General features: G+C 42.9%; 1 protein-coding gene across 2 annotated transcripts in view; it reads left to right on the top strand.

Moving 5' to 3' along the window:
* LOC138958994 (protocadherin Fat 4-like) overlaps positions 1-23347 on the top strand; it is a 104592-nt gene that overhangs the window by 50724 nt on the left and 30521 nt on the right. For both annotated transcript variants that reach the window (XM_070330341.1, XM_070330342.1), the window contains exons 13-34: positions 461-595; positions 1056-1217; positions 2918-3120; positions 3621-3805; positions 4759-4991; positions 5846-6023; positions 6413-6552; positions 7134-7364; positions 7974-8521; positions 9851-10128; positions 10572-10837; positions 11171-11275; positions 16550-16720; positions 17243-17383; positions 18255-18371; positions 19030-19126; positions 19730-19848; positions 20388-20475; positions 20950-21086; positions 21446-21541; positions 22125-22244; positions 22673-22864. In XM_070330341.1, coding sequence (XP_070186442.1) covers positions 461-595; positions 1056-1217; positions 2918-3120; positions 3621-3805; positions 4759-4991; positions 5846-6023; positions 6413-6552; positions 7134-7364; positions 7974-8521; positions 9851-10128; positions 10572-10837; positions 11171-11275; positions 16550-16720; positions 17243-17383; positions 18255-18371; positions 19030-19126; positions 19730-19848; positions 20388-20475; positions 20950-21086; positions 21446-21541; positions 22125-22244; positions 22673-22864 — 3942 coding nt within the window. The remainder of the gene's footprint in view (positions 1-460; positions 596-1055; positions 1218-2917; positions 3121-3620; positions 3806-4758; positions 4992-5845; positions 6024-6412; positions 6553-7133; positions 7365-7973; positions 8522-9850; positions 10129-10571; positions 10838-11170; positions 11276-16549; positions 16721-17242; positions 17384-18254; positions 18372-19029; positions 19127-19729; positions 19849-20387; positions 20476-20949; positions 21087-21445; positions 21542-22124; positions 22245-22672; positions 22865-23347) is intronic.

Raw genomic sequence — 23347 nt, 5'->3', positions numbered from 1 at the left:
TTCTTCTTCTTCTTCTTCTTGCACAGTCGTGTGTCAATGTTTTTTAATTTTTCTTTATTTTACACCGGTTGGTTTTGACGCGTAAGGTCGTTTTTACCCAGCCATTAAGGCAGCCATACGCCGCTTTCGGGGAAAGTATGCTGGGTATTTTCGTGTCGCTATAAGCCACCGAACTCTGACATGGATTACAGGATCTTTTCCGTGCGCACTTGGTCTTGTGCTTGCGTGTACATACCAAGGGGGATAATGCACTAGCAGGCCTACACAAACGTTGACCCGGGAGATGTATTTGTGAATATCTTTTTTTGCTAATGATTACACGTTCCCAAAACAAGCCCTTTTCTATTCATCCTTTGTAATAACATCCACGATCCGTGTGTTCTCTCAAATTACACGCGACAATGTCATAATTTAGTTACATTTATCTCAGAATTTTTTTGCATCACTCTTGTATTTTCAGGGCGACAACAGCAGTTTTGCGTTTAGGCTGAACGACCGCAGTGTACCGTTCAACATCACTACGGACCGCACAGTGGGTATTATCAGGGTCACAGGGGTCATAGACCGCGAGACAACACAGTCTTACACTCTGCACGTGAGTCATGGAATGTGTGTTCTTGAGAATGTGTTTTTTTGTGTGTGTGTGTGTGTGTGTGTGTGTGTGTGTGTGTGTGTGTGTGTGTGTGTGTGTGTGTGTGTGTGTGTATGTGTGTGTGTTTTGGTATGTTGGTATTTTATTTTCCTTCCTTGTCAAAAAGAAACTAAAAAAGATTGTTTTTTGGCGGTTACTGTCCTTGTTCTTTTTTTATAATTTGCCTTTTTTCCAACCGTATTATCTACTACAAGGCAACTGTGAATGATTTGCTTGAATCTCTCAATAAACATGTCAAAATGTCTTTATTCGCCCCGTATGTTTAAAGCGATAAAGTTGGAGTTTCTCTTCACTACAAACACAGCAGAGACATACACGGAACACAAGTCGATCTGAGATTTTTAACAACAATCACTATCATTGATCTGAAGGGTTTTTTGCTCACGTATGTCCTCGATTTCAGGTGTTCGCCAAGGAAGACAAGACGCCAGAAAGTAGAGAAAGTAACGTGAGTGTTGTGACCATCACTGTTCTTGACGCCAACGACAACTCACCGGAATTTCAGGGAGCACCCTACACATTCCAAGTCAACGAGACAGACGCCGTAAATTACGTTGTGGGACAGGTACGTGCATAACCATATACACACCTTCTCTGCTTAGGATCGGGATGGGATTTGACAAGGTTGTGATTCACAATTTCTGGGTTCATTTTTTGATAGCTTAAAGCCACACTCCTTCTCGTGAAAACATGAGTCCGGCTCACCGTCTCATGTCTAATCAGGCTTTTACAAGACCATCCCTCTACTTGAGCACGTGTCAAACATTAACACCCTAACTGCTTGCTGTGGTGAGGTTGATTTTTTTTAAAGGATTATTTTCTAAAATAAACACACACCACAAGTGGCCTTTACGAATTTGGTTTATAAGGAACATTCCCACTGTGCTCAAAGAGCGAACATGCAGTTCCTTTTTGGTATGTGACCAAGTGGTGGAGTGGTTTTATCCCATGTCAAAGCCTGGCCAGGTCTCAGACGATGATCCCAACTGTTTTTCATGAGAAGGAGTGTGGCTTTAACGACGGATGAGCTTGTGGAACGATGTAGGTCAAACAGACTTGGCGTTTCGAAGAGATCGTGTGTTTAAAGGTACTGAACTTGTCAAATCCAGGTGCACGGAGCCCCTGGGGCTTTTAGTCATACCTCAGGCAGCTATCCGTTAGAAGAACTACCAAGTTTCATTGACTTGCACCCAAAGAGTCAAGAACTGCGATTTTTTTACGAATTAATTTCGTACTCGGACCCGGCTGGTCTTGGCCTATTTTTGGATCTAAATTTAGATCAGGTAGATCACCACATCATGCACAAAAAGACACGTCACTAGCAAACTATGTCAGACGTCATCATGAGTTTGTGTAAAACAAAATGGAGGCCGGAATCACTCAGTTGAATCGAACTCCGACCAAACACCACGTAATAACTAGGTTAATTTATGCACTCGCGTGAACAAGAAACTGTCGAGCTTCGCAGATGTCGTCGTTGGGTAGTTTTGGGTTTGTTTTACTACCATAGGAGGATTTTTGAACTGTAAATGCACTCAGCAGTAACAAAAACGCAAAACGAAGGCTGTGAGCTGCACTGTGCCTTTAACGTGTCTTAATTTTCGTTAGTGATCTGCTGATTTTGATAGAAATTCTCTCTCAGTTACGACGCTTTGACGCTTTGAGAGTTTATTATCCTCAGCTTTAAAAGCCCTTTAGACAAGAGGATATAATTTACGGAAGAAATAAACATAACCATCTCTGCAAACACACACATCCACACACACACACACACACACACACACACACACACACACACACACACACACACACACACACACACACACACACACACACACACACACACACACACACACACTTTCTCTCTCGCGCTCTCTCTCTCTCTCTCTCTCTCTCTCTCTCTCTCTCTCTCTCTCTCTCTCTCTCTGTCTCTCTCTACCACACACACGCACACGCATTGAAGTGCGTCCGCACTCCCGCTCACGCACGGATTCTTCCTCCCAGTTGCATAATCATCATACAATAATGCAATTAAACTCGTAAAAAAAAGTATAAAAGCATCAAACACATCGTTAAAACTTAAAACATTAAAAATGTTATGGGAACAGGAAGAGTCCGAGCAAGACTTGAAGGTAGAAATCACATACCACTTGCACAGTAGAAAACCTAATTGAAATCCATAGTTTATAGAAACACACTGCGTACATTGTGGTACATAACCGACTGCGTGTACCTACAGAAATCATGTGTGAAGTATGTCTGTAGGTGAATGCGACAGACCATGACGAAGGAGCCAATGGCAACGTCACATACTCCATCTCCAGAAGAGTAGGCGTGGTCAGTGCCTTCCGTGTCGACCAATCAACGGGCGTCATCACGCTGTCACGTGGCCTTAGACAGAACGATACCGGGACGGTGCTCATCGACGTCAGAGCAGAAGATAACCCAGTGGGTGGACAATCAAAACGGTAATTAGCTTGTTGTTAACTTTACCCCAATATTGATGACAGAATGAAATGAGAGAGGAAACCTGAACAAATGTCCTTTGTATATTCTGCAACGGTCATTTATTAAATCAAAGAGAAATCAAAGAGCTGTCCACTCTACCACGGAGCACAATGCAGCCCTTCACTTTGAGTTTCAGTATGTAGGATGCAGATCTCTAGACCTGACAGCGTTGTGTCATGGCATGCGAGAAATCTAGGACTAAACGTTTAATACTGGTATTGAATGACAAGATAAAGATGTGTACATGGCACAAGAGATAAAGCGAGCACGAGGTTTACGAAAAACAAGTCTCCAAGCATTATAATGGAATAAGATAATTATTAATGTCGTCGTTGGGACTTGTGGCTCTTAAAGAAAAAGAGATTACAATCACTGTACCATTCGCTCAAAATTCCGAAGGACCAACCAACCCTCACACATTTGGGTAGTTAATGGATGGTGCTTTCCTCTGCTTTTTCAGTTCTGCTTCGACGCAGGTGACGGTGACAATTCTACCCGTCAATGCAGATCGTCCTGCGTTCAGTCGTTCTTCTTATGCGTTTACTGTGAAAGAAACTGTGCCCACAAACTTCAGCCTTGGGGAAATTAGCGCCACGGATAACGATGGTGATCAATTGCTTTATACGCTGGAAGGGAATAGCCGTGGTAAGTGTTTGTTTGTGCAGGGCCGGACTACCGGGGGGGGTTATGGGGGTTGCGCACCCCCCCCCCCCTAGCCTAAACATGTACCTCACTTATTTAAAACATTTTTTATTATTATTTATTTTATGCCGTTTCATGCAAGAAGCGACCATTTTCCTATCTCAGAATATGACCTACCCATCAGCTTCAGAGGGCGAAACCCCCTGACGCCCACAAGGGGCTCTGCCCCTTCACCCCGCCAGGGGGATCATCCCCCTGCACCACCACTGGCAACCCACCCTCCTCTTAGCCTAGTCCGGCCCTGTGTGTGTGTGTGTGTGTGTGTGTGTGTGTGTGTGTGTGTGTGTGTGTTTTGTGTGTTTTGTGTTCTGCATGAGTGTGCGTGTGTGTGTGTGTGTGTATTTACACCCCCGGTATAGGGGTGTGTATAGGTTTCGCTCGATGTGTTTGTTTGGGTGTTTGTGTGTTTGTGTGTTTGTGTTCGCATATAGATCTCAAGAATGAACGGACCGATCGTCACCAAACTTGGTGAACAGGTTCTATACATTCCTGAGACGGTCCTTACAAAAATTGGGACCAGTCAAACACACGGTTAGGGAGTTATTGCTGGATTAAAATTATACAAGGACTTAAGGACTTATAGAGGGACATCTTCATGGTCAAAGGGAAATAACCATTCTCACTCAGTCACTGCCACCAACTGAGAAGGTTATTTCCCTTTGACGGGGGTGTTTTTCCTACCTCGTAGGAATTGCTTGTTTATTTTAAACGTCGTATTGTTTTCATCTGTTCTTTCCATCACACATGCACGAACAAACTCGCGCAAACACACACGCACGCACGCACGCACGCACGCACGCACATTAGGGGCATCCCGTATCGTTATAACAACTTTCTATATATGCATTCATTAAGCATATGTCTTATGTCTTTTGTCTTTTTTGGGGTGGTATTAGCATTCAGATTGGAAGGCAACCCTCCCCGCCTACTGGTCAATACATCTTTGGATTTGGACAATGGGCAGCTCAACCGCTACGCCTTTCAAGTTGCGGTCACTGATCGACTGCATCGAGACACCGCGAATGTCACTGTCTCGGTCACTACGGTCAACGAACACTCTCCGGTTCTACAGAGTCAATACAGGGCAGATGTATGGGAGAATGCTACCCTCGGCATGCTAGTTGTAAAGGTAAAAATAAAAAGGATTGTTTTCCAGACGTTGGTGTAGTTCTTTTTGTCGAGTTGTCCTCGAGTTACTTCTTCTGCTCCTGTTTTTCATCATCTCCTTTAGTGTTGTTGTTGTTGTTGTTGTTGTTGTTGTTGTTGTTGTTGTTGTTGTTGTTGTTGTTGTTGTTGTTGTTGTTGTTGTTGTTGTTGTTGTTGTTGTTGTTGTTGTTGTTAATGTTTCTGCTGGTGCTGCGCTGTTGTTTGATGGACTATGCTTTGCGATTCTTTACTTTGTTCCTGCAAGAGCATTTTAGTTAATTTCTCTCTTTAGGAAAATGTTAATATTGGTGGAGAGAATGCCATCATGATCAAGAACAACATTGCAATTATCAAAGCTAAGTAATCGTTTTACTTAAACTGTAGTGGAATGCAAAATAGTGTCATTCTGATCGAAGCAACGGACGCTGACGCTGGTCCGGACGGCCTTTCTTCTGGTTTTCTTTTTCCGCTCTTTTCTTTTTGTGATGGTGATGGTGGCTGTTGTTGTTGTTGTTGCTGCCATTGTAGTAGTAGTAGTAGTAGTAGTGGTAGTGGTAGTGGTAGTAGTAGTAGTGGTAGTGGTAGTAGTAGTAGTAGTAGTAGTAGTTGTTGCTGCATCTGCTGCTGCTGTTGAGGCTTTGGTGTATTAAGTTCCTTGTCCTCTCCCTTCACAAGTGCATTTTATTCCTTTCTCTCTTGAGACAAACATCGCAAGTACCGATGGAGCAAACAACAATACAACCCTGAAGTGAAAAACGTAACTAATATCAAAACCAAATACTAATTGAAACTCAGCGGTGGCGGAATCAAAATGTTGTCATTTTGTTTCTGCACCAGATTACCGCAACAGACGATGACGCTGGAGAGGACGGCCAGGTGAGCTTCACAATGACGACACGGAACAACGGACCTTTCGTCCTGGACAGCAGCTCTGGGGACCTCACCCTCAACTGCAGCGGCTGTCTGGACGTCAGTGCCAGTGGTAGTTACATCCTCGTGGTCAAGGCTGAGGACGGTATGTTGTTGCGCGTGTGGTTTAAAACAATGTTTTCTTTGTTTCTTACTGATTTGTTTTTTGTTGTTTGTGTTTTTGTTTTGTGTGTGTAGATGTGTGTGTGTGTGTGTGTGTGTGTGTGTGTGTGTGTGTGTTAAAAAATAGACGTTCTTTCATTTCTTTCGTCACTCCCTGCGATGAAACTGGTTTGCCGTTGTTCTTGCTCATGTCTGTCGTGGTGGCAACGGTACTTTTAATGTTGTTGTTGTTGTTGTTCTTGTTAATGTTGTTGTTGTTGTTGTTGTTGTTGTTGTTGTTTAAAAATACGTCACAATTACCTACACCGCCAGCGCCTTCCCTCCTACAAAGTTTAATGAGTGAATGTTACACTCATGTGGATTTTTGTACAGGTGGCAACCCGGCTCAGTTTTCCTACACAACAGTGATCATCACGGTGAAGGACGTCAACAACAAGGCACCAAAGTTCGCCTCCGACGTCATCACTGGCTCTGTGTTGGAGAATGCTGGAAATGGAACTACTGTGCTACGGGTATTCTGGCCTTTGTTTCAATCACGAACTACACACAGTACAAAGAACCCAGTTACATTTATGAAAGTTACAAAAGTCTTGCTTGATGGATCGTCATTGTCTCGTTCGTTGTCTTTCTACTGAGAACCAGGTCTGTCTGGTCCCCCTTTCTACGGTGAACTGCTGCTCTTTCTTTGTCCGTCTCACAAATGGTCTATCGATCGACTCTGTGTTGTTCCCTCTGTGTTACTGTGTACTGTCTCGGATCATCAAAGATACATTTCTTCCGGCGCAAACGGGCAAGCACATCCCCACAAATATATCCATTGTTGTCCAGGGGATGAGATCACCCTTCCATTGGGGAACATATCAAGTATGCACAGCACGGGTGCTTCCTGTCTTGAGTAGGAACATAGGCTGAATTTTGCACATTCATTCGAAGAAAATGCCTCTATGGGGTGTTGGGTATATTTTCATTAGGAACTTCAACTATGCTCTTAGTTGTAAAACCCTAAACATATTTTTAATGGTGTCCATGAGCGTTTACACAAGAAGGAATGTAACTTTAAATCTGGGCATCTTTGTGTTTTGTGTTTTTGCAGCTACAAGCCAGGGATGAAGACACGGACACATCCCTACTCACTTACAGGTTGGAGAACGTGACACCTGCAGGCTGGCTGGCCGTGACGAGCAGTTATGTCGTCACCAAAGGTACCCTGGATGCCGAGACGAGTCGCTTCATCACCGCCACCGTCAAAGTTTCTGATGGCGTGCAGGAAGGGTCGGCCTCTTTAAACGTCACCATCCTGGATGTCAATGACAACTTTCCGCAGGTGATTTAATTACTTCTTAGCTAAACTTTCTGACCTCTAAATGTGTGTAATGTCATGAGCGCTACTGCGACTGGTAGGGCGTTTGACCATTTATCCACAAATAATCAACAGATCGGTCACTAAAGCATTAGCAATGAATGCGTAAATGACTCAACCAGGAAGCTTCGTGTGTGTGTGTGTGTGTGTGTGTGTGTGTGTGTGTGTGTGTGTGTGTGTGTGTGTGTGTGTGTATGTGTGTGTGTGTGTGTGTGTGTGTCTGATATCAGGTTTTTTGAGTGACTTTATAGTGTATTTTCGCAGTGACGGTTTGTCAAAAACCAATTGGGAAACTACATCCTGGATCCAACTCTTTCCTCTGATGTGCAGATGTATTTTTTAGATTTACAGAACATTCCGTGTAATGACTTACAGCTTTCACTAGCCCGACTTAATGTCCCCCCCCCCCCCCCCCACCCGAACAAAAGTACAGATAATACATACATTTAACGAAAAATAATTTAAGTAGTGGTTCACTCGGTTGTTATTACTATTGAGGAAAATGTTTAACTGCCGTAGGAATTTATCATCGCTTCCTAAAAACTGATTTCTTTTTCTACTTCTTTTTATCAGATCCTACCTTACGGAGCTTTAGTAGAAGTGAGGGAAAACACCACCGTGGGGAGTTTTGTGCTCGACGTCACTGCGACTGACGCTGACGTCACTCAAAGCGGGGACTTTCTCTTCTTTCTCGGGTCCCCCGCTTCCGGCAAGTTCGCCATCAACAGCTCGACAGGGGAGGTAACCGTGGCCGCGCCCTTCGATCGCAGGATTCAGAAAGACTACCACCTGACTGTGTCTGTCTCGGACAACCAAGCGCCCCCCAAAATGAACTCGACCGTTGTCCACGTGATCATCACGGACAGTAACTCGGCTCCCGAGTTTGTGGACTCCTCCAACAGCACAGTGAGGAATGGGTACAATTTTACGGTGAGCGAGATGAAAGATGTTGGATTCGTCTTCGGGCAAGTGAAAGCTGCAGATCCGGACTCGGGATCGTCGGGTGACGTACGCTACCTAATCGAGAGCGGGAACGACCAGGAAAAGTTTGCTCTGAACGCTGACACTGGGGCGCTATCGCTGCAAAAGAAACTGGATTTCGAGGAGGAAATAAGTTACAGGTAAACAAACCCGCATTATTCACTGCCGTTTTGTTGAGGAACTTAGCTTCTACCTTTTACTGTGATACGCCTTACATGTCAACAGTTTTAACAGAGTTGTTCGAGAACAAAACAGAGTATAAGATTGATGCTGAAATGTTCTCTGACTGACTGACTATTATGGTTTAACGTCCTCTTAGACCAAATGGTCTATATTGGGACAGGTGTTGGTAATACGCTGAAGATATGGTGTGATACTTTGATTCGAACAAGCCCGCTGTGGCTGTCTTCTTCGACACACCAGCATTATGTTTGTCTCGTCGATCATGATAAGCAGAGACAAGAGATCATGCATGCGTGTCTTCGTGTTTTCCAAGCCATGAGACTTTCGCTGTGAACTTGGGATCTTTTTCGTGCACATGACTGTGCACACGGGGGTGTTCGGACACCGAAGAGAGTCTGCACAAAGTTGACTCTGAGAAATAAATCTCTCGCCGAACGTGGGGATCGAACCCACGCTGATAGCGACCAACTGGCTACAAAGCCAGCGCGCTACCAACTGAGCTACGTCCCCGCCCCGAAATGTTCTCGGGTGGATGCTGTAACTGTCTGGGATGGACGCTGAAATTGTTGGCGATGGATGCTGAAATTGTCGCGGATGAATGCTGAAATTGTCGCGGATGGATGTTGAAATTGTCTCGGATGAATTCTGAAATTGTCTCGGATGAATGCTGAAATTGTCGCGGATGAATGCTGAAATTGTCTCGGATGAATGCTGAAATTGTCTCGGATGAATGCTGAAATTGTCGCGGATGAATGCTGAAATTGTCGCGGATGGATGTTGAAATTGTCTCGGATGAATTCTGAAATTGTCTCGAATTACCCCGTAGGCTCCCGAAATATCAACAACGAACCAACCAACCCTATCAATAGCTTAGGAACACATATATTCACGTCATACACTGGTTCAGTCTACATTTACTCTTCAGTCAATTCACGACCTTATTTTACGTATTGCCAATGGTTGTTTGTTTCCAGGCAACATAATCTTCTCTGGAATTAAGATGCATTATTTCTCAAAGAAGAAGTAATTCAGCAGGTACATACTTTAATCCATACTTTTGTAATGTGCACATCCGTTCCTGTGTCAAGAGTCTGAGAAAGTTTGATCTGAAAAAAACCTAACTTAAAGACATTACGAGCTAAAAATCTTAAAAAACAAAAAAAATCGGGTCGAGAAAGGGTATGATATCTAATAACGGAGCGTCTTAAAATAGAGGGTCTTAAATTAATACTTAAAAGGGGCCGTGCCTGACGAAGAGGGCTTCCACTTTACTGTTTCTATTTCAGTTTGATAGTGAACGCTACAGACCACTCGTACGAACCAAAATGGGACACGGCCACAGTCACCATCCTTGTGGAAGATGTGGTGGAGGCCCCTCAGTGGCCCCCCCTCCCTGTGGTCTCCCTAACCACCGGTCAGCAGTGCAGTGACCTTCAGGTGGACGCCCGCCCTCAAGACGTTCTGAGACCGGAGGCCAGCAGTGCCGACCAGGTGGTCTACTCCCTTCTCAACTTCACCCAGTCTTTCTCCGTCGACGACACTACTGGCTTACTGCGGATCAATGGTGTGTGTGTGTGTGTGTGTGTGTGTGTGGGGGGGGTATTCTGATTAGTTTTGTGATCTTCAGGTTTGAGCGAGAGGGGCGGTGGTGGGGGTGAAAAAGAGAGAGAATGAGAGAGAGAGAGGGAGGGAGAGAGAGAGGGAGAGAGAGTGTGTGAGAGAGAAGGGGGGAGAGAGAGGGAGAGTGTGTAAGAGAGAGAGAGAGAGAGAGAGAGAGAGAGAGAGAGAGAGAGAGAGAGAGAGAGAGAGAGAGAGAGAGAGAGAAAGAAAGAAAGAGAGCGAGTGAGTGAGTGTGAGTATGTGTGTATGGTTGACACAATCACAAATCTCATGTTCGTATTGGAGCACTGGATACATGCGAGGATTTGATGTGTTCATAGCAAACTAGCAGTCAGATTTCAAGAAAGTGTAACGCTTCTTACATTTCTTCTCCTTCGTCTTTCAAAGGAACCCTACAAGCACGTGACTACAACATAGGCCTTCGCGCATGCTCCGGCCTCGATACATCAGTCTGTTCTGACACTGTGCTGATGGTACGAGTTTCTGCTACTGACGTCATCGCTTTCTGTCCTCCCTTCCTGACGGTGAATGTGAACGAAAGCGTCGAAACGGGCGCCTTTGTTGTGGACCTTAACTCCACGAAAGGTGACACCAACATCTTGTATTCCTTGATTGAAGAAGAGAAGTCACCATTCCGTGTAAACAGGACGACGGTAAGATTATGAACATGTGTGTGTGTGTGTGTGGGTGTGGGTGGGTGGGTGGGTGTGGGTGTGTGTGTGAAGAATTGTATTTTTGTCTCATTCTTGGAATACTTTAAAGAGTAGGGGGGAAGCGAGACGGGTCACTCTTGCGCCGAGATGGCTCGTTCATTGCATGGTCGGTAAAAGAAATTCAATCTTCGCTCTTACAGTTGTTATAACAGCCCATTTGTATATTTGTAAATAAATCTATAAGTAGTTTTCGGAGTTGAATATATACCGAAAAAGGCTGAAATCATTCCCAATTCCGTTGGTCAGAAAATAATGTAAACTTCGTGTTTCCAGGGTGTGGTAACAGTTGATGGAACACTGGACCGAGAAAGAAAAGACCTCTATACACTGAGGGTGGTGGCTATCCTCCAGTCATCTAATGGATCAGCCACAGCTCAGGTCAGTTTTTGACATTGAGGAATTTGTTTTCCCAGGACGCAAAGACCAAATTAGTTTCAAACGGATTTGTGTCTTTTTGACGGGCCGCCAGAACGGCTCGTCTTTGGCGTCGGGTAAGTAGCTTGCACTTTGCAGGTGGAGAAATTTTTGTTCATGGGGGATTTCTGTGAGTGTATGTACCACGTGACAGGAAGTCGCCGTTGGTCTCGGCAAAGAAACTACAATGCAGTGTGTGGTCTCGGTGAGACTGAAAGACAGAGAGCGACAGATACACACAGTGATTCAAGGCGCACAACTCTAGTAAAGTTGTCGTAGCACGTCCGTCTATGGCCAAAGTGATCCGGGTTCGATTCCCGGCATGGGCGGTCTATTTTTTTTTAAAAATTCTTGTTTACTATTGTTTATTATGAACGTTTTAATGTTTTATTTTACTCTAATAATTTTTTTAATTGTGTAAAATAAATAAATAATTTGTTTGTTTTTGAAAGCGATTCGTCTATGGCCAAAGTGATCCGGGTTCGATTCCCGGCATGGGCGGTCTATTTTTTTTTTTTTTTTTTTAATTCTTGTTTACTATTGTTTATTATGAACGTTTTCATGTTTTATTTTACTCTAATAATTGTTTTAATTGTGTAAAATAAAAAAATTAAAAAATTTTAAATCCACGTGCACAAGACAAAAACTTTCATACTGGGGGAGCGAGCCAGTCTGAAGAGTACTCGGGTCCAGCGCCAGCGTTTTTTATAAGAACTTGGAGTGATTGCGAATTTGCGCGTTTCTCGTGAGTGCTTTCGAAGTTTTGTAATTTGATTTTCCCCAGCGAGTGTTCTTTGGAGGGCACTAGACTGTGATTGCTGGTGCATGTTTTTATTTTTGTTTTTCGTTCTTTGTTTCCGTTTGTAGTCTGTGGTCAAATACCTCACAATGTGCTCAAACAAATCACAGGCACAGGAAATGAACAAGAAGAAGTGTGTCACAAGAATTTGAATTCTAACAAAAACATGTGTATGAGTTCATAGACTACCACTGTCGAACCCTTCACTGTACAATGTAAATGAGTACAAAATATAGTCGTCAGTTTGGGAGACATTGTAGAGCACAGGTGAACTTTATCACAAACGGACAACACAAAAAGTACTTTCTTTTCAAACTTGAAAGTTTGTTGTCTATTTTTACCAGGGTCTTTCAAACAAACAATAACATGTGTATTTTTTATGTGAAAAATTATTCTATTTTAACATTGTTGTACTTAAAATCTTAACATCTGCTAACAATTTGCGTATGAATATTTTTTATTCCTGCACTAGAAGGGAAGAAATCAACCTGTGGAAGACGTGCTGTGGTTTGTCTCCCTTCCTTCGAAACCGAAACCGAAACCGTCTGTAACGCTTACAGGGCCTCATAGATATCAGAGTCAACTCTCTCTCCACCCCCCCCCCCCCCCCCCCCGCCCCGACACCTCCACGCATTCAGCGTAACGGCTTGTACGGCGTGTTACTTCAACATAATATGATAATAATAATAATAATAACTTCAACAAGTATTTTATGGAAAAAAATTAACCTTAACAAGGCCTCAACACAACAGCGCTTCCTGGAATTGCATGGCTGTTACCGGGAAATGTACTGGGTCAAAGGTCCGCCTGACTCAAAAATTTACTGGGGAAAAGACAGTGACTGCAAAAAATCGTGTACTTCATGATTGGTACAATGGCCAACACAAATGTTGTCGGATCAAGTCTACTTCCATTCTTTAGATGGTATATGTTTTTTCAAAGAAATAGTCTTTTACATTGACTACTGCCCTCCCAGGAAACCAGGCCACATCCTCAACAAAGTCAGCCAGATCTTCGTTTAAGTGTGACAATGGGTCATATATTGGTGCTACATTACTAGCATTCAAATGTGTATTCATGGCAACAGCATTTTGCCATTTACAACAGTTTCACTAACACTGTATTCTTTCTTGCTTTATTATTTTGTGACTCAGTGATAATTTTAAATAAAGTTATTTGCATCATACACTTTGATTTCATTCATTTCTATTTATAACTACTTTTACTTCTTTCCCTTCTACACTGTGACATGCCACTGTATGATGCTCATTCAGACCAAAAACAATACCATTCCTACCTGTTGCAACGTCTATCGCTCGCTCTGTCTTTTGGTTCTTTGGTTGATCGATCGGTTTCTTGGTGGAAAACATATTTCTGTCACCAATACCAGTATTATTGCATCACTTCCATAAAGGTAGAGTAGCCTTCTTCCTTTCTGTTAAGCCAATAGGTCTTATTCATTATTGAGCTCTTATTCATTATTGCATTACTTTCACAACAATCTTCTTCCTTGATATGAGGGCCCCAAAGGGGGGGTATCATCACGATCACGGGAAGGGAAATTTTAGCTTTCACGATCACAGTTACCTTGATTTTAGTTTTCACGATCACGAACACCAGTGGCAAATCACGGTCACGGTAAAAGTTGCAGGTACAGAAAGCACGTGTCAAAGTAAACACAACCACACAGTAATTCGCTCCTCTGGATCTATTGTTTATTCAACACAAAGTGAGAACTGTTGCACTTTTGTATTATTTTTTTTGAATTCTCTTTCATTCACACATAGAAATACATATCATGATTTGTAATCAGTAACAAGAATGTTGTTTTCATTGGTTTTCTCTCTCTCTCTCTCTCTCTCTCTCTCTCTCTCTCTCTCTCTCTCTCTCTCTCTCTCTCTCTCTCTCTCTCTCTCTCTCTCTCTCTCATAGTCATTCAGACACTCACAGGAATATACACTCCAGGGGCGGAGCAGTTAAGCCAGAGGAGTTACAACCTGGGGTCCAGGGGTAGACCTTGTGGGGTACCTGGGCAAGGCCCCGTTGGGGGGTCTGGGGGGCTTAGCCCCCCAGAAGCTGAAGAGGTTTAGCTATTTTATGAACAATTTATGGCTTATCCTTGATTTTAAACATGATCAACTGGTGTCAACAGCCACTCATTATTTCTTTTAAAGTTAGTATTAATTTTATTTTTTTACAGCCGGGGGGGGGGGGGGGGGGGGTTCTGGAACCCCTGTAACTCCCCCCCCCTCCTAATCCGCCCCTGCACTCATACACATTCAACTCCCACACCCTCACTCACACACATGAATATATATAGGCTACTTGCACAATTTCACCTTTCCAGAGCTAAATCTTTTAAACCCTTTTTCTCAAAAACTATGACTAAAGGTCAGTCTAGGAATCATGAAGGTGGGTGAAGGAATATACACTCATACACATTCAACTCCCACACCCTCACTCACACACATATACTTGCACAATTTCACATTTCCAGAGCTAAATCTTTTAAACCCATTTTCTCAAAAACTATTGGGTGGATTGAAATTAAAGTACATGTATGTGTGATGGTAGAGTCTATAATAACAAAATCCCCAACGAACATGACTTTGATCGACTTTGACATGAGGATCAAGTGACCCAAACTGGCACGTCTCCCCGCCATAGTTCCTGAATTTAACCCATTGTTGATAAGTTTACAGGCGCTAAAATAAATCCAAGCTTAATGCAAAGAAGCGACAATTAGAATCTATGCCAAGCGTGTCCACGTTGCTGGGATGAAATGCTCCCCCCCCCCTGGCTTAAGCATGTACCTCCCAAACGCTTTTTTTTCGGGGGGGGGGGGGGGTTGCATCTGGAACATCATGAAATCCGAGGAGAAATCGCACCTCTCACCCCCTTTCGAAAGACATTTATCTTCAACGATTTTTGTGATGAAAAGTATGAGTCCTTACAATCTCAATTCTTCTTCATTGCCTATACAGCTTGCTGTCGAATTTACCTTTTTCGTTCAAGGAGAGGCTTCCTTTCCCTCCAGAAACATCAAAAAACGTTCAGCTTCAAGGGGGCTTCACCCCCTTGCAACCCCCACCAAGGAAGCCCCCTGGACCCCACCAAGGGGCTTTGCCCCCTGGACCCCCATCTGTAACCCCCACCCCCACCCCTATACTTACCTAGTCCGGCCCTGAATAGATCAACATACCTTGACATTTTGTCTTCGGAAAGACGGACCCGTAGCCTGACCTTTCCATCAAGGAAGGCATTCTCGCCGCCTGCTTTTGTCTGGTTTGAATCCACAAAATATAACAGAAGTTCGATGACAGTACCGCTGCACGCCATTTTTGATCTTCGAATTCGAATTTGACTGAATGCACTCAAAAGGCTTTAGCACGAAGCCCTTCCATTGGATGAAGTTTGGCAGACTTTTGCAATTCGCCTTCTGATTGGATCTCTTTTTTTGTGTGATTGGTTCTCTTTTATGTTGTTGCTTTCCTTCAATCAGGATTGGCTCCTTGCTTGACGAATAGAGGATCATAGAGTGTTACAGCTGTGAAAAATGTACGTTGAAAATAAAATGCTATGCAATAATGCCCATCACGATCACAAAAACAAATCACGATCACGATCACGAGACTTGATTTTTTTTGTCATCACGGATCACGGGCAAAGTCCCATCACGATCACAGAAATTGAAATTTCGGCAATCACGGTCACAGAAAGGTCAAAAAACGCCAATCACGATCACGATTTTAAACCCTTTGGGGCCCTCTGATATTGCGATAGTTGTTATCTCCCATTTATTTACCGAAAAGACAATTTAACAGGACACATCAACACTATTATTTTGTTTACCAGTACCAACAGGTGTACAACTTCCTGTTTCTTTGATATTGTCAATGTTTCGGCCCGTGTTGATCCTGGGATCAACTGAATTTCTTGTGCTTGTTCTATTTTCTGTTCTGTTTTCTTCTGTCTGGTTCTGTGATTGACCCTCTCTTTCTTTCTCTGAATGTCTGTGTCGCTCTGTCTCTGCATGTCTCTATTTGTGTCTCTATATCTCTCTGCATGTTTATCAGTATGCACGCCCCCCTCCCTCTCTGTTTCTTTGTCTGTCTGTCTGTTTGTCTGTCTTTCTGTCTGTTTGTCTGACTGTGTCTGTCTGTCCGTCTGTCTGTCTGTCTGTCTGTGTCTCTCTCTTTCTCTCTCTCTCTCTCTTTCTCTCTCTCTCTCTCTCTCTCTCTCTCTCTCTCTCTCTCTCTCTCTCTCTCTCTCTCTCTCTGTTTTCTTTAATTCTCTATTGCGTTGCGCACAACGTGTCTGTGCTGCTATTAAAACAAACATCCTTCACAAAAACAGGGTTTTTCGTACCAACAAATATGATTATAATAAAACACCTCGGACAATCAACAGGGGTTTCAAGAATACGAGTTCATTTGCAGGTGACAGTGGAGATAAGGGACGCCCCAGACTCACCTCCAGAGTTCAAGTTTCAAAGGTACCAGGGTGAGATCAGAGAAAGCGCTTTCATCGGGGCACCAGTCCAAAAGTTGGGTTCTCAGGAACCGCTCAGCGTTCTTGCTGATGACGCAGATGTATTTCCTACGCCCACGGTATGACGGAGTTTTGTTATTTTTTTCTTTCTTTTGTTTGTCCTTTTTCTGTTTGCCCTTTGTTTGTGTTTATTTCTTCAATGGTTTATTTGTTTTTTCATTCGTTTATTTCTGTATTATTTTATGATACCCTTGGGGTCACCGGTTTTTGTTCATAAAGGACTATGAAAGGGCTGTGAAAATTTTAAAATAAACGGTCCAAGATTCTGTCCTACTTACTAGGCCCCGATATGCATTGATTCCTTTTCTTCCTTTGTAGTTTTCAATTACCCGCATTTTTTGTCTCATTTTATTTCTTGAGAATAATAGAAAGATTTTGCTGGAAATCCATTAGACTGCAGATGATGACAGTTATGGTATTGCATGATAAACGTCTATACAAATATGCCCGCATGCACACAAGCATTAATAAGAACAAGCAAACGCGCAATGAACGCTTGCACACACAAAACCCTTTTTGACTAGTGACATAGTTGTGTTTCTAGCGTGGAATTTGAAGCTCTTGTTCCTTTTTTCTCACAGTTGATTTACACTATTGTGGAAGACACAGACAACTCTAATGGATCTTTCATCGTGAACTCAACTACCGGACTCATCACACTTGGACGTGGTCTGGACCTGGAGAACATGCCAGCTTTTCTGACTGACCAGTACACGTTTAAGGTAGCTGCACACACACACAGTCTACAGGCAACGGAGCAAATCACTCGTATACAGACATCTTACTTTTACCGTGTCCAGCGTATGTAAGAAACTGATAAATCAATGAATTTGACTTGACTGTGCAGAACTGGAACCATCTTCATTCAAATCAGTTTCATAGAGCTTGGTTAGACTGAAATGACATGGGCTTCAGTGATATGGGCTTAATGCTGCAAAACATTACATGAAACTGACTGAAAATGAAAACTTTTAACTAAGTCGCAATGATTTAGGTTTTAACTTGATTAGATTCGCTAAAACAAAAAAGAGGCAAAACTTGACTAGCCTAAATGTAAAAAGGAGGGGGCAGGGGGGGGGGGGGGGGGGGAGATTTGAGCTGAAGTGGGTTGACAAGCCAGAATAGGCTATGTAAATGTACAAGGTTGAAACTAACCGGACACACCTGTAAAGTACCTAGCGAGACAATGGTGAACTAAGTTTTACAGGGTTGAACTGTAACTGGCCTGAGAAGGATTTGACTGCCAGGCCTGAACTAAACATGACTTCAAAGAGATTTAATGAACCAATTTCGACTGAACTGAGCATATCGGCGAAGACAAACGTGTACACATGAGGACATTGAACGGTGGCTGGTATTGATACCGTTTCCAAGATGTGTTTGTTTGTCTGTTTAATTGTTTGTATGTCTGTATGTTTGTGTTTTTGTTTGTTTGTTTGTTTGTTGGTTGACTGACAGTTTTAATGACAGGATTTTGAATTCAGTGAGCTCAATCGACATGGGTTGCACTGACCAGTCCTGCGGTAAAGTCAAGTAGGCTGTACTGTCGACACACTGATGACTTTTGCTACTAAAGTTTCTGGTGTACTACAGGTTATGGTGACCGATGGTTACTTCAACGTCACCACGATGGTCATTGTGAACATCATCAACGACAACGACAACGATCCTGTCTTTCAGCCTGGCGTTCTACATTTCACTGTCAATGAGGTAAAACTTCGGACACAGAGACAAGGTGTTTTTACCGAGGTCACGTGGGGTTGGCTTGAGGTCAGTTAAGTTTCTGAAAACACACGTGCTTAGTGATCACAGCTAGTGATCGGCAAGCGATAGGCGGCGAATCGTGGCTCCGATGTGCATATTTTCAAAATAATTTTTTTTGTAACATGTGTAATTGTATTCAACACTACCTGATAATAAAAGTGCTATTGAACCATTTAGAACGGTGATTTTTAATGATTTGTGACAACATGAGCATATGCGCCTTTGTTCTTTTCAGAAACTTGTTGCAATACACCGGCATTTTTTCTCTCACTTGTTCAATGTTTGGCTTGATTATACAAAAGATCCTGTCTTGAACGACAACCCAAGAGGCTGGCCAACAGTGTTCGTTATAGACAGGCGGTCGCTATGGAAGGGGGGTTATGCAGAAGAAACAATTGTCATGGATCCTTAGAGGTGGTCGTTATGGGCAGGTTGTCGTTATCAAGAGGTGGTCGCAATGGCAGGTTCAACAATATTTATATTATTTATATTATTTATCTATCATTTAAAGAGAAGTCAAGTATTCATGTTAAATACATGACTGCATAGTATTGCCAATACAGAATCTTATGTCTGATGTGTTATTTTTTGTTCTACCAACCAGCACGAACCCTTATACTACGAGGTAACGACTGTCCACGCTACTGACAAGGACGCAGGAGATACGGACACTCTGGTCTACAGTCTGCTGTCCTCTGCCGGTCAGTATCTGTTGACATACGTACGATGTGGAAAAAAGAGAAAACAGTACAGACGCACACGCACGGACTCGCACGGTCTCGCGCGCACACACAACCACGCACACACATATAGACGAACACACGATCGCACGAGCACACGCACGCACGCACAAACACACAAGCACACAAGCACACACACACATACACACGCACGCACGCACGCACGCACGCACGCCCAAACAAACAAACACACAAACACGCTCGATCACACGCACGCACCCACACACACACACACACACACACACACACAGACACACACGCACGCACACGCACGCACGCACGCACACACATACCCTCTCCGCGCGTGGTAAAGGGGTCAAATACGTATGAATGAATTGCTATAAACTTCACAAACAGGAATTCATGATACAAATCGAAAAATAGTGCGTTGTTTTGAGTAAGAAGTAGCTGCAGACATAATCACACTTTATATATCTAATTTGTTCCGAAGCGTATTGTGTATTTAGTTGAATGAAAACTATCTAGCAATGACTTGGAACTGACACGATGTCCGACGTATGAGTGTAGTTGATGACATGCTTGTTACGCCTTCTCAAATTGCAGAACAAGTTCCGTTCAGCGTTAGCCCATCTGGCGTACTTCGAGTGAACGGCGCGCTGGACAGGGAGACAATAGACACCTACAACTTCACCGTCATAGCGAGGGACAAGGATGGAAGAAATGTAAGACTTCCTTTTTTTTTGTTAAAAAACAAACAAACAAACAAACAAATTTAGAGCACTTTGTTTTAGAATTATGCGATTGTATTAATGTTGAGGTGAAGCTCTTCCAGAGGCGTTGGATTTGTACAAATACTTGTCTGAATATGAAAATTACTAATCTATTCGTGGTCTGCGCAGTCTCGGTCGATTTTTGTTGTTGTGACAAAACTGTCAGTAAATTCGATCAACACTGATTCCGGCAATAACAAACAAAACACTAGACGAATAACTGTATAACCAAATCAATTTATTGACGAATGAATGAATCAATCAATGTTTTGATGATTACATGAATGAAAAACAGGCTGACACGGTGCTTTGACGCAAATCTCAAACATTGAATGCATGCATGGCTGTTGAAAAACAAGTTAGAGACAGATTTCATTCCTTGCAAGCCTTTCGACATTAACGTTCCCATTTTCAAAGTCATTAGTCTGTTTGTTAGTATGTTCATAAAATACAATTTACTTTTTTTGTTTTTTTAAATCTGATATGTGCAGGGAACAGCCAGAATCATCCTTACAATTGGAGATGCCAATGAAGTTCCCTATTTTCAAAGGCCAACCTATATCTTCAATGTTACGGAAGGTAAACCCGGCCCGGCATTGGCTTGGGACAATTTCCCCACATATTTGTGTGTGTGTGTGTGTGTGTGTGTGTGTGTGTGTGTGTGTGTGTGTGTGTGTGTGTGTGTGTGTGTGTGACTGTGTTAGCGTGTGTGTGTGACTGTGTTAGCGTGTGTGTGTGTGTTTATGTGTGTGCGTGTGCGTGTGCCTGTGTGTGTCTGTGTGAGAGAATGTGTGTGTATGTGTGTGTGTGTGTGTGTGTGTGTGTGTGTCTTTGACTCTGTGTGTGTCTTTGACTCTGAATGTTTGGAATGTGTGTGTGTGAGCGTGCTCACGCGTGTATGAGTGTGTTTGTGTCTGTTTGTCATTGTGCCTGTGTCTGTGTTTACTACCTTCTCGCTCTATTACTAGCTCACGTCCTCCAACTCGATTAAGACTCCAGTAGACATGCTTCTCTCTTTGACGTCGCACTTTCTTCCTTGCTTCCTGTTTCAAGGACGTGATGGCATCGGACAAGAACTGACAATCACAGCGTCAGACGATGACCTTGGCAACAACGCGACCTTGACATTCGACATTGACAGCGGTGATCAGAGTGCTACGTTCCTCATAACTACCACGTCAAATTCGACGGTGAGAACATCGTGAAAAAAATAAATGCTCGAAATACTGTAGCTGTTTTTGATAGCAATATTGATAACTCCCCCTTTGAAATGTAAAAATAATATGTTCCCCGCGTGAATACCTACCCCCCCCCCCCCCCCCCCACCAACCCTCCGACACACACACACACACACACACACACACACGCGCGCGCGCGCGCGCGCACGCTCACTTCCACACACCCCGACCCCCATCCCCCCTACACACACACGCACGACATGCTAGTTGCTGCACTAAAGGCTATATCATTGTGAAATCCAATTTTTTGATTTTATATCATTCTGCAATGACATTTATTTCATTTTAAATTTATACTTTGTTGGTACCAGGCTGTAATACGGGTGGTCACAGAACTGGACAGAGAAGCGGCACCCAAGCTGACGCTGACGATATTGGCCAGAGACGGTGGCCAGCCTGCATTAACAGTACGTATAATAGCACTTACGATAAGACTTCACATTTTGCTTTAGGATACCGAATTTTATTGTGTTTCTGCTAATGGATGGTTGTTATTTTCTATTCACGATTCTGTTGTCACTTTACCAGAACAGTGAAAGAAAAAGGAGAAGTCGATACGGCGTTATCAAAAGTAGATGATTTTCTGATTGAGCCACTGAAGCGGAATGACAGAGGTTGTTGACCTGGTCAAAAGACGCTTGAAGAATATAGTATACCTTAATAGTGACGGCTTTTCGACATTTAATCTCTTTTCCACCATTGAGAACAGACGAGCATTGTTCATTGTATCTGCCGGTAGTTTTTCTGTGACTATTGTTGTGTGTTTTCTCTGTTGCTTTTTTTGTGTCTATGTTTTTATTCTTTTTCTCTACAATTTTGCAAATTGGTTGACCCAGTCTGCAGAGGGACACATGAGCATAAACGTATCAAAAAGCTAAGCGAGTTATATAATTAAAACCCAAAAAATAGAGAAACTATATAATACATTGCCAATCTACGGTGCATTTCTTGCCTTGTTTCTCAGTTGGTTTTTTGTGTGTGTGTATACAGGCCACGTGCACAGTGGATGTTGAAATAGCAGACGTGAACGACAACAGTCCCGCTTTCACCCGTGACAGCTACAAAGCAGACGTCAGCGAGGGGGCGACCAACGACACTGAGTTTGCTACCGTAAGTTGGCTTTCCACTGAAATAGTTTTTTGCTCTGAAAACAACATCTTTTTGGTCAAAATCGATTGTTCAGTTTTAAGTTTGATTGAAACTAACCAGTGAAAAAGAAATGGATGATCTGAGCACCAATGTAAGTGTTTATTCAGCGAACAGAATTAATGATGTTGATACAGACAACATACACTACGCTTTTTGATTAATCTTTAACAAATTTACTAACACTAACAGTACATATTAATGTTCAGAACTCAAATGTCATTTTTGTCTTGTTGTTTCATTTATAGCAGCGTCCCAACCAACCGCAACATGCTAGCATCTTCTACAACTGGTTTATTGTATTTTAAGTTTATTATATAATGATACATGCTACATGCAACTGGTGGTGCCTGAACAAGTATTTAATTCTGTTTTGTGGTTGCTGTTTGCAGTCTCCATCTCTCGAAGTGACGGATGGAGATATTGGCGTGTTTGGAGTACCAGGAGTGGTGTACAGTCTAGACAACCAAGGCTCCCCATCCGTACCATTCCGGGTGGATTCTGCCACGGGTGCCCTGTTTGTGTACCTGTACAACGACACTGACCAGCTGGACCGTGAAATGACTCCCATGTACACGCTGACTGTGAGGATTTGCCTTTAGTACAATATACACAGCCGATGTTCGAAGATCGAGTGGTTAAAAAGCATGATTGGTTGGTTGGTTATTATTGTTCTGTATCGTCACTTCAGCTGATATTGCTATTCGAAACTGATGCAAGTTTGTTTCCTTTGTCAGTTCCCGAAAAAGAATTATGGAAAGTTTTGGTTATAAGTTGATTGCCGAGAAAGCATTGTTGTTGTTGTTGTTGTTGTTGTTGTTGTTGTTGTTGTTGTTGTTGTTGTTGTTGTTGTTGTTGTTGTTGTTGTTGTTGTTGTTGTTGTTTTAAAGAAGCATTGTTGTTTTTGTTGTTGTTGTTGTTGTTGTCGTTTTAAAGAAAAATATGAAATAAAACCCCAAGCCCAGCGCTAAAAGTAAGATGAACTAATACAGTCAGATACATAGGTCTATTTGTATACATATCATTTTGTACAATAATTATTTCCACGAAAGAAGTGTCAATCAGCA

This window comes from Littorina saxatilis, linkage group LG2 (assembly GCF_037325665.1).
Source record: "Littorina saxatilis isolate snail1 linkage group LG2, US_GU_Lsax_2.0, whole genome shotgun sequence".
NCBI lineage: Eukaryota > Metazoa > Mollusca > Gastropoda > Littorinimorpha > Littorinidae > Littorina > Littorina saxatilis.
This window is presented reverse-complemented; position numbering and strand designations above follow the sequence as displayed.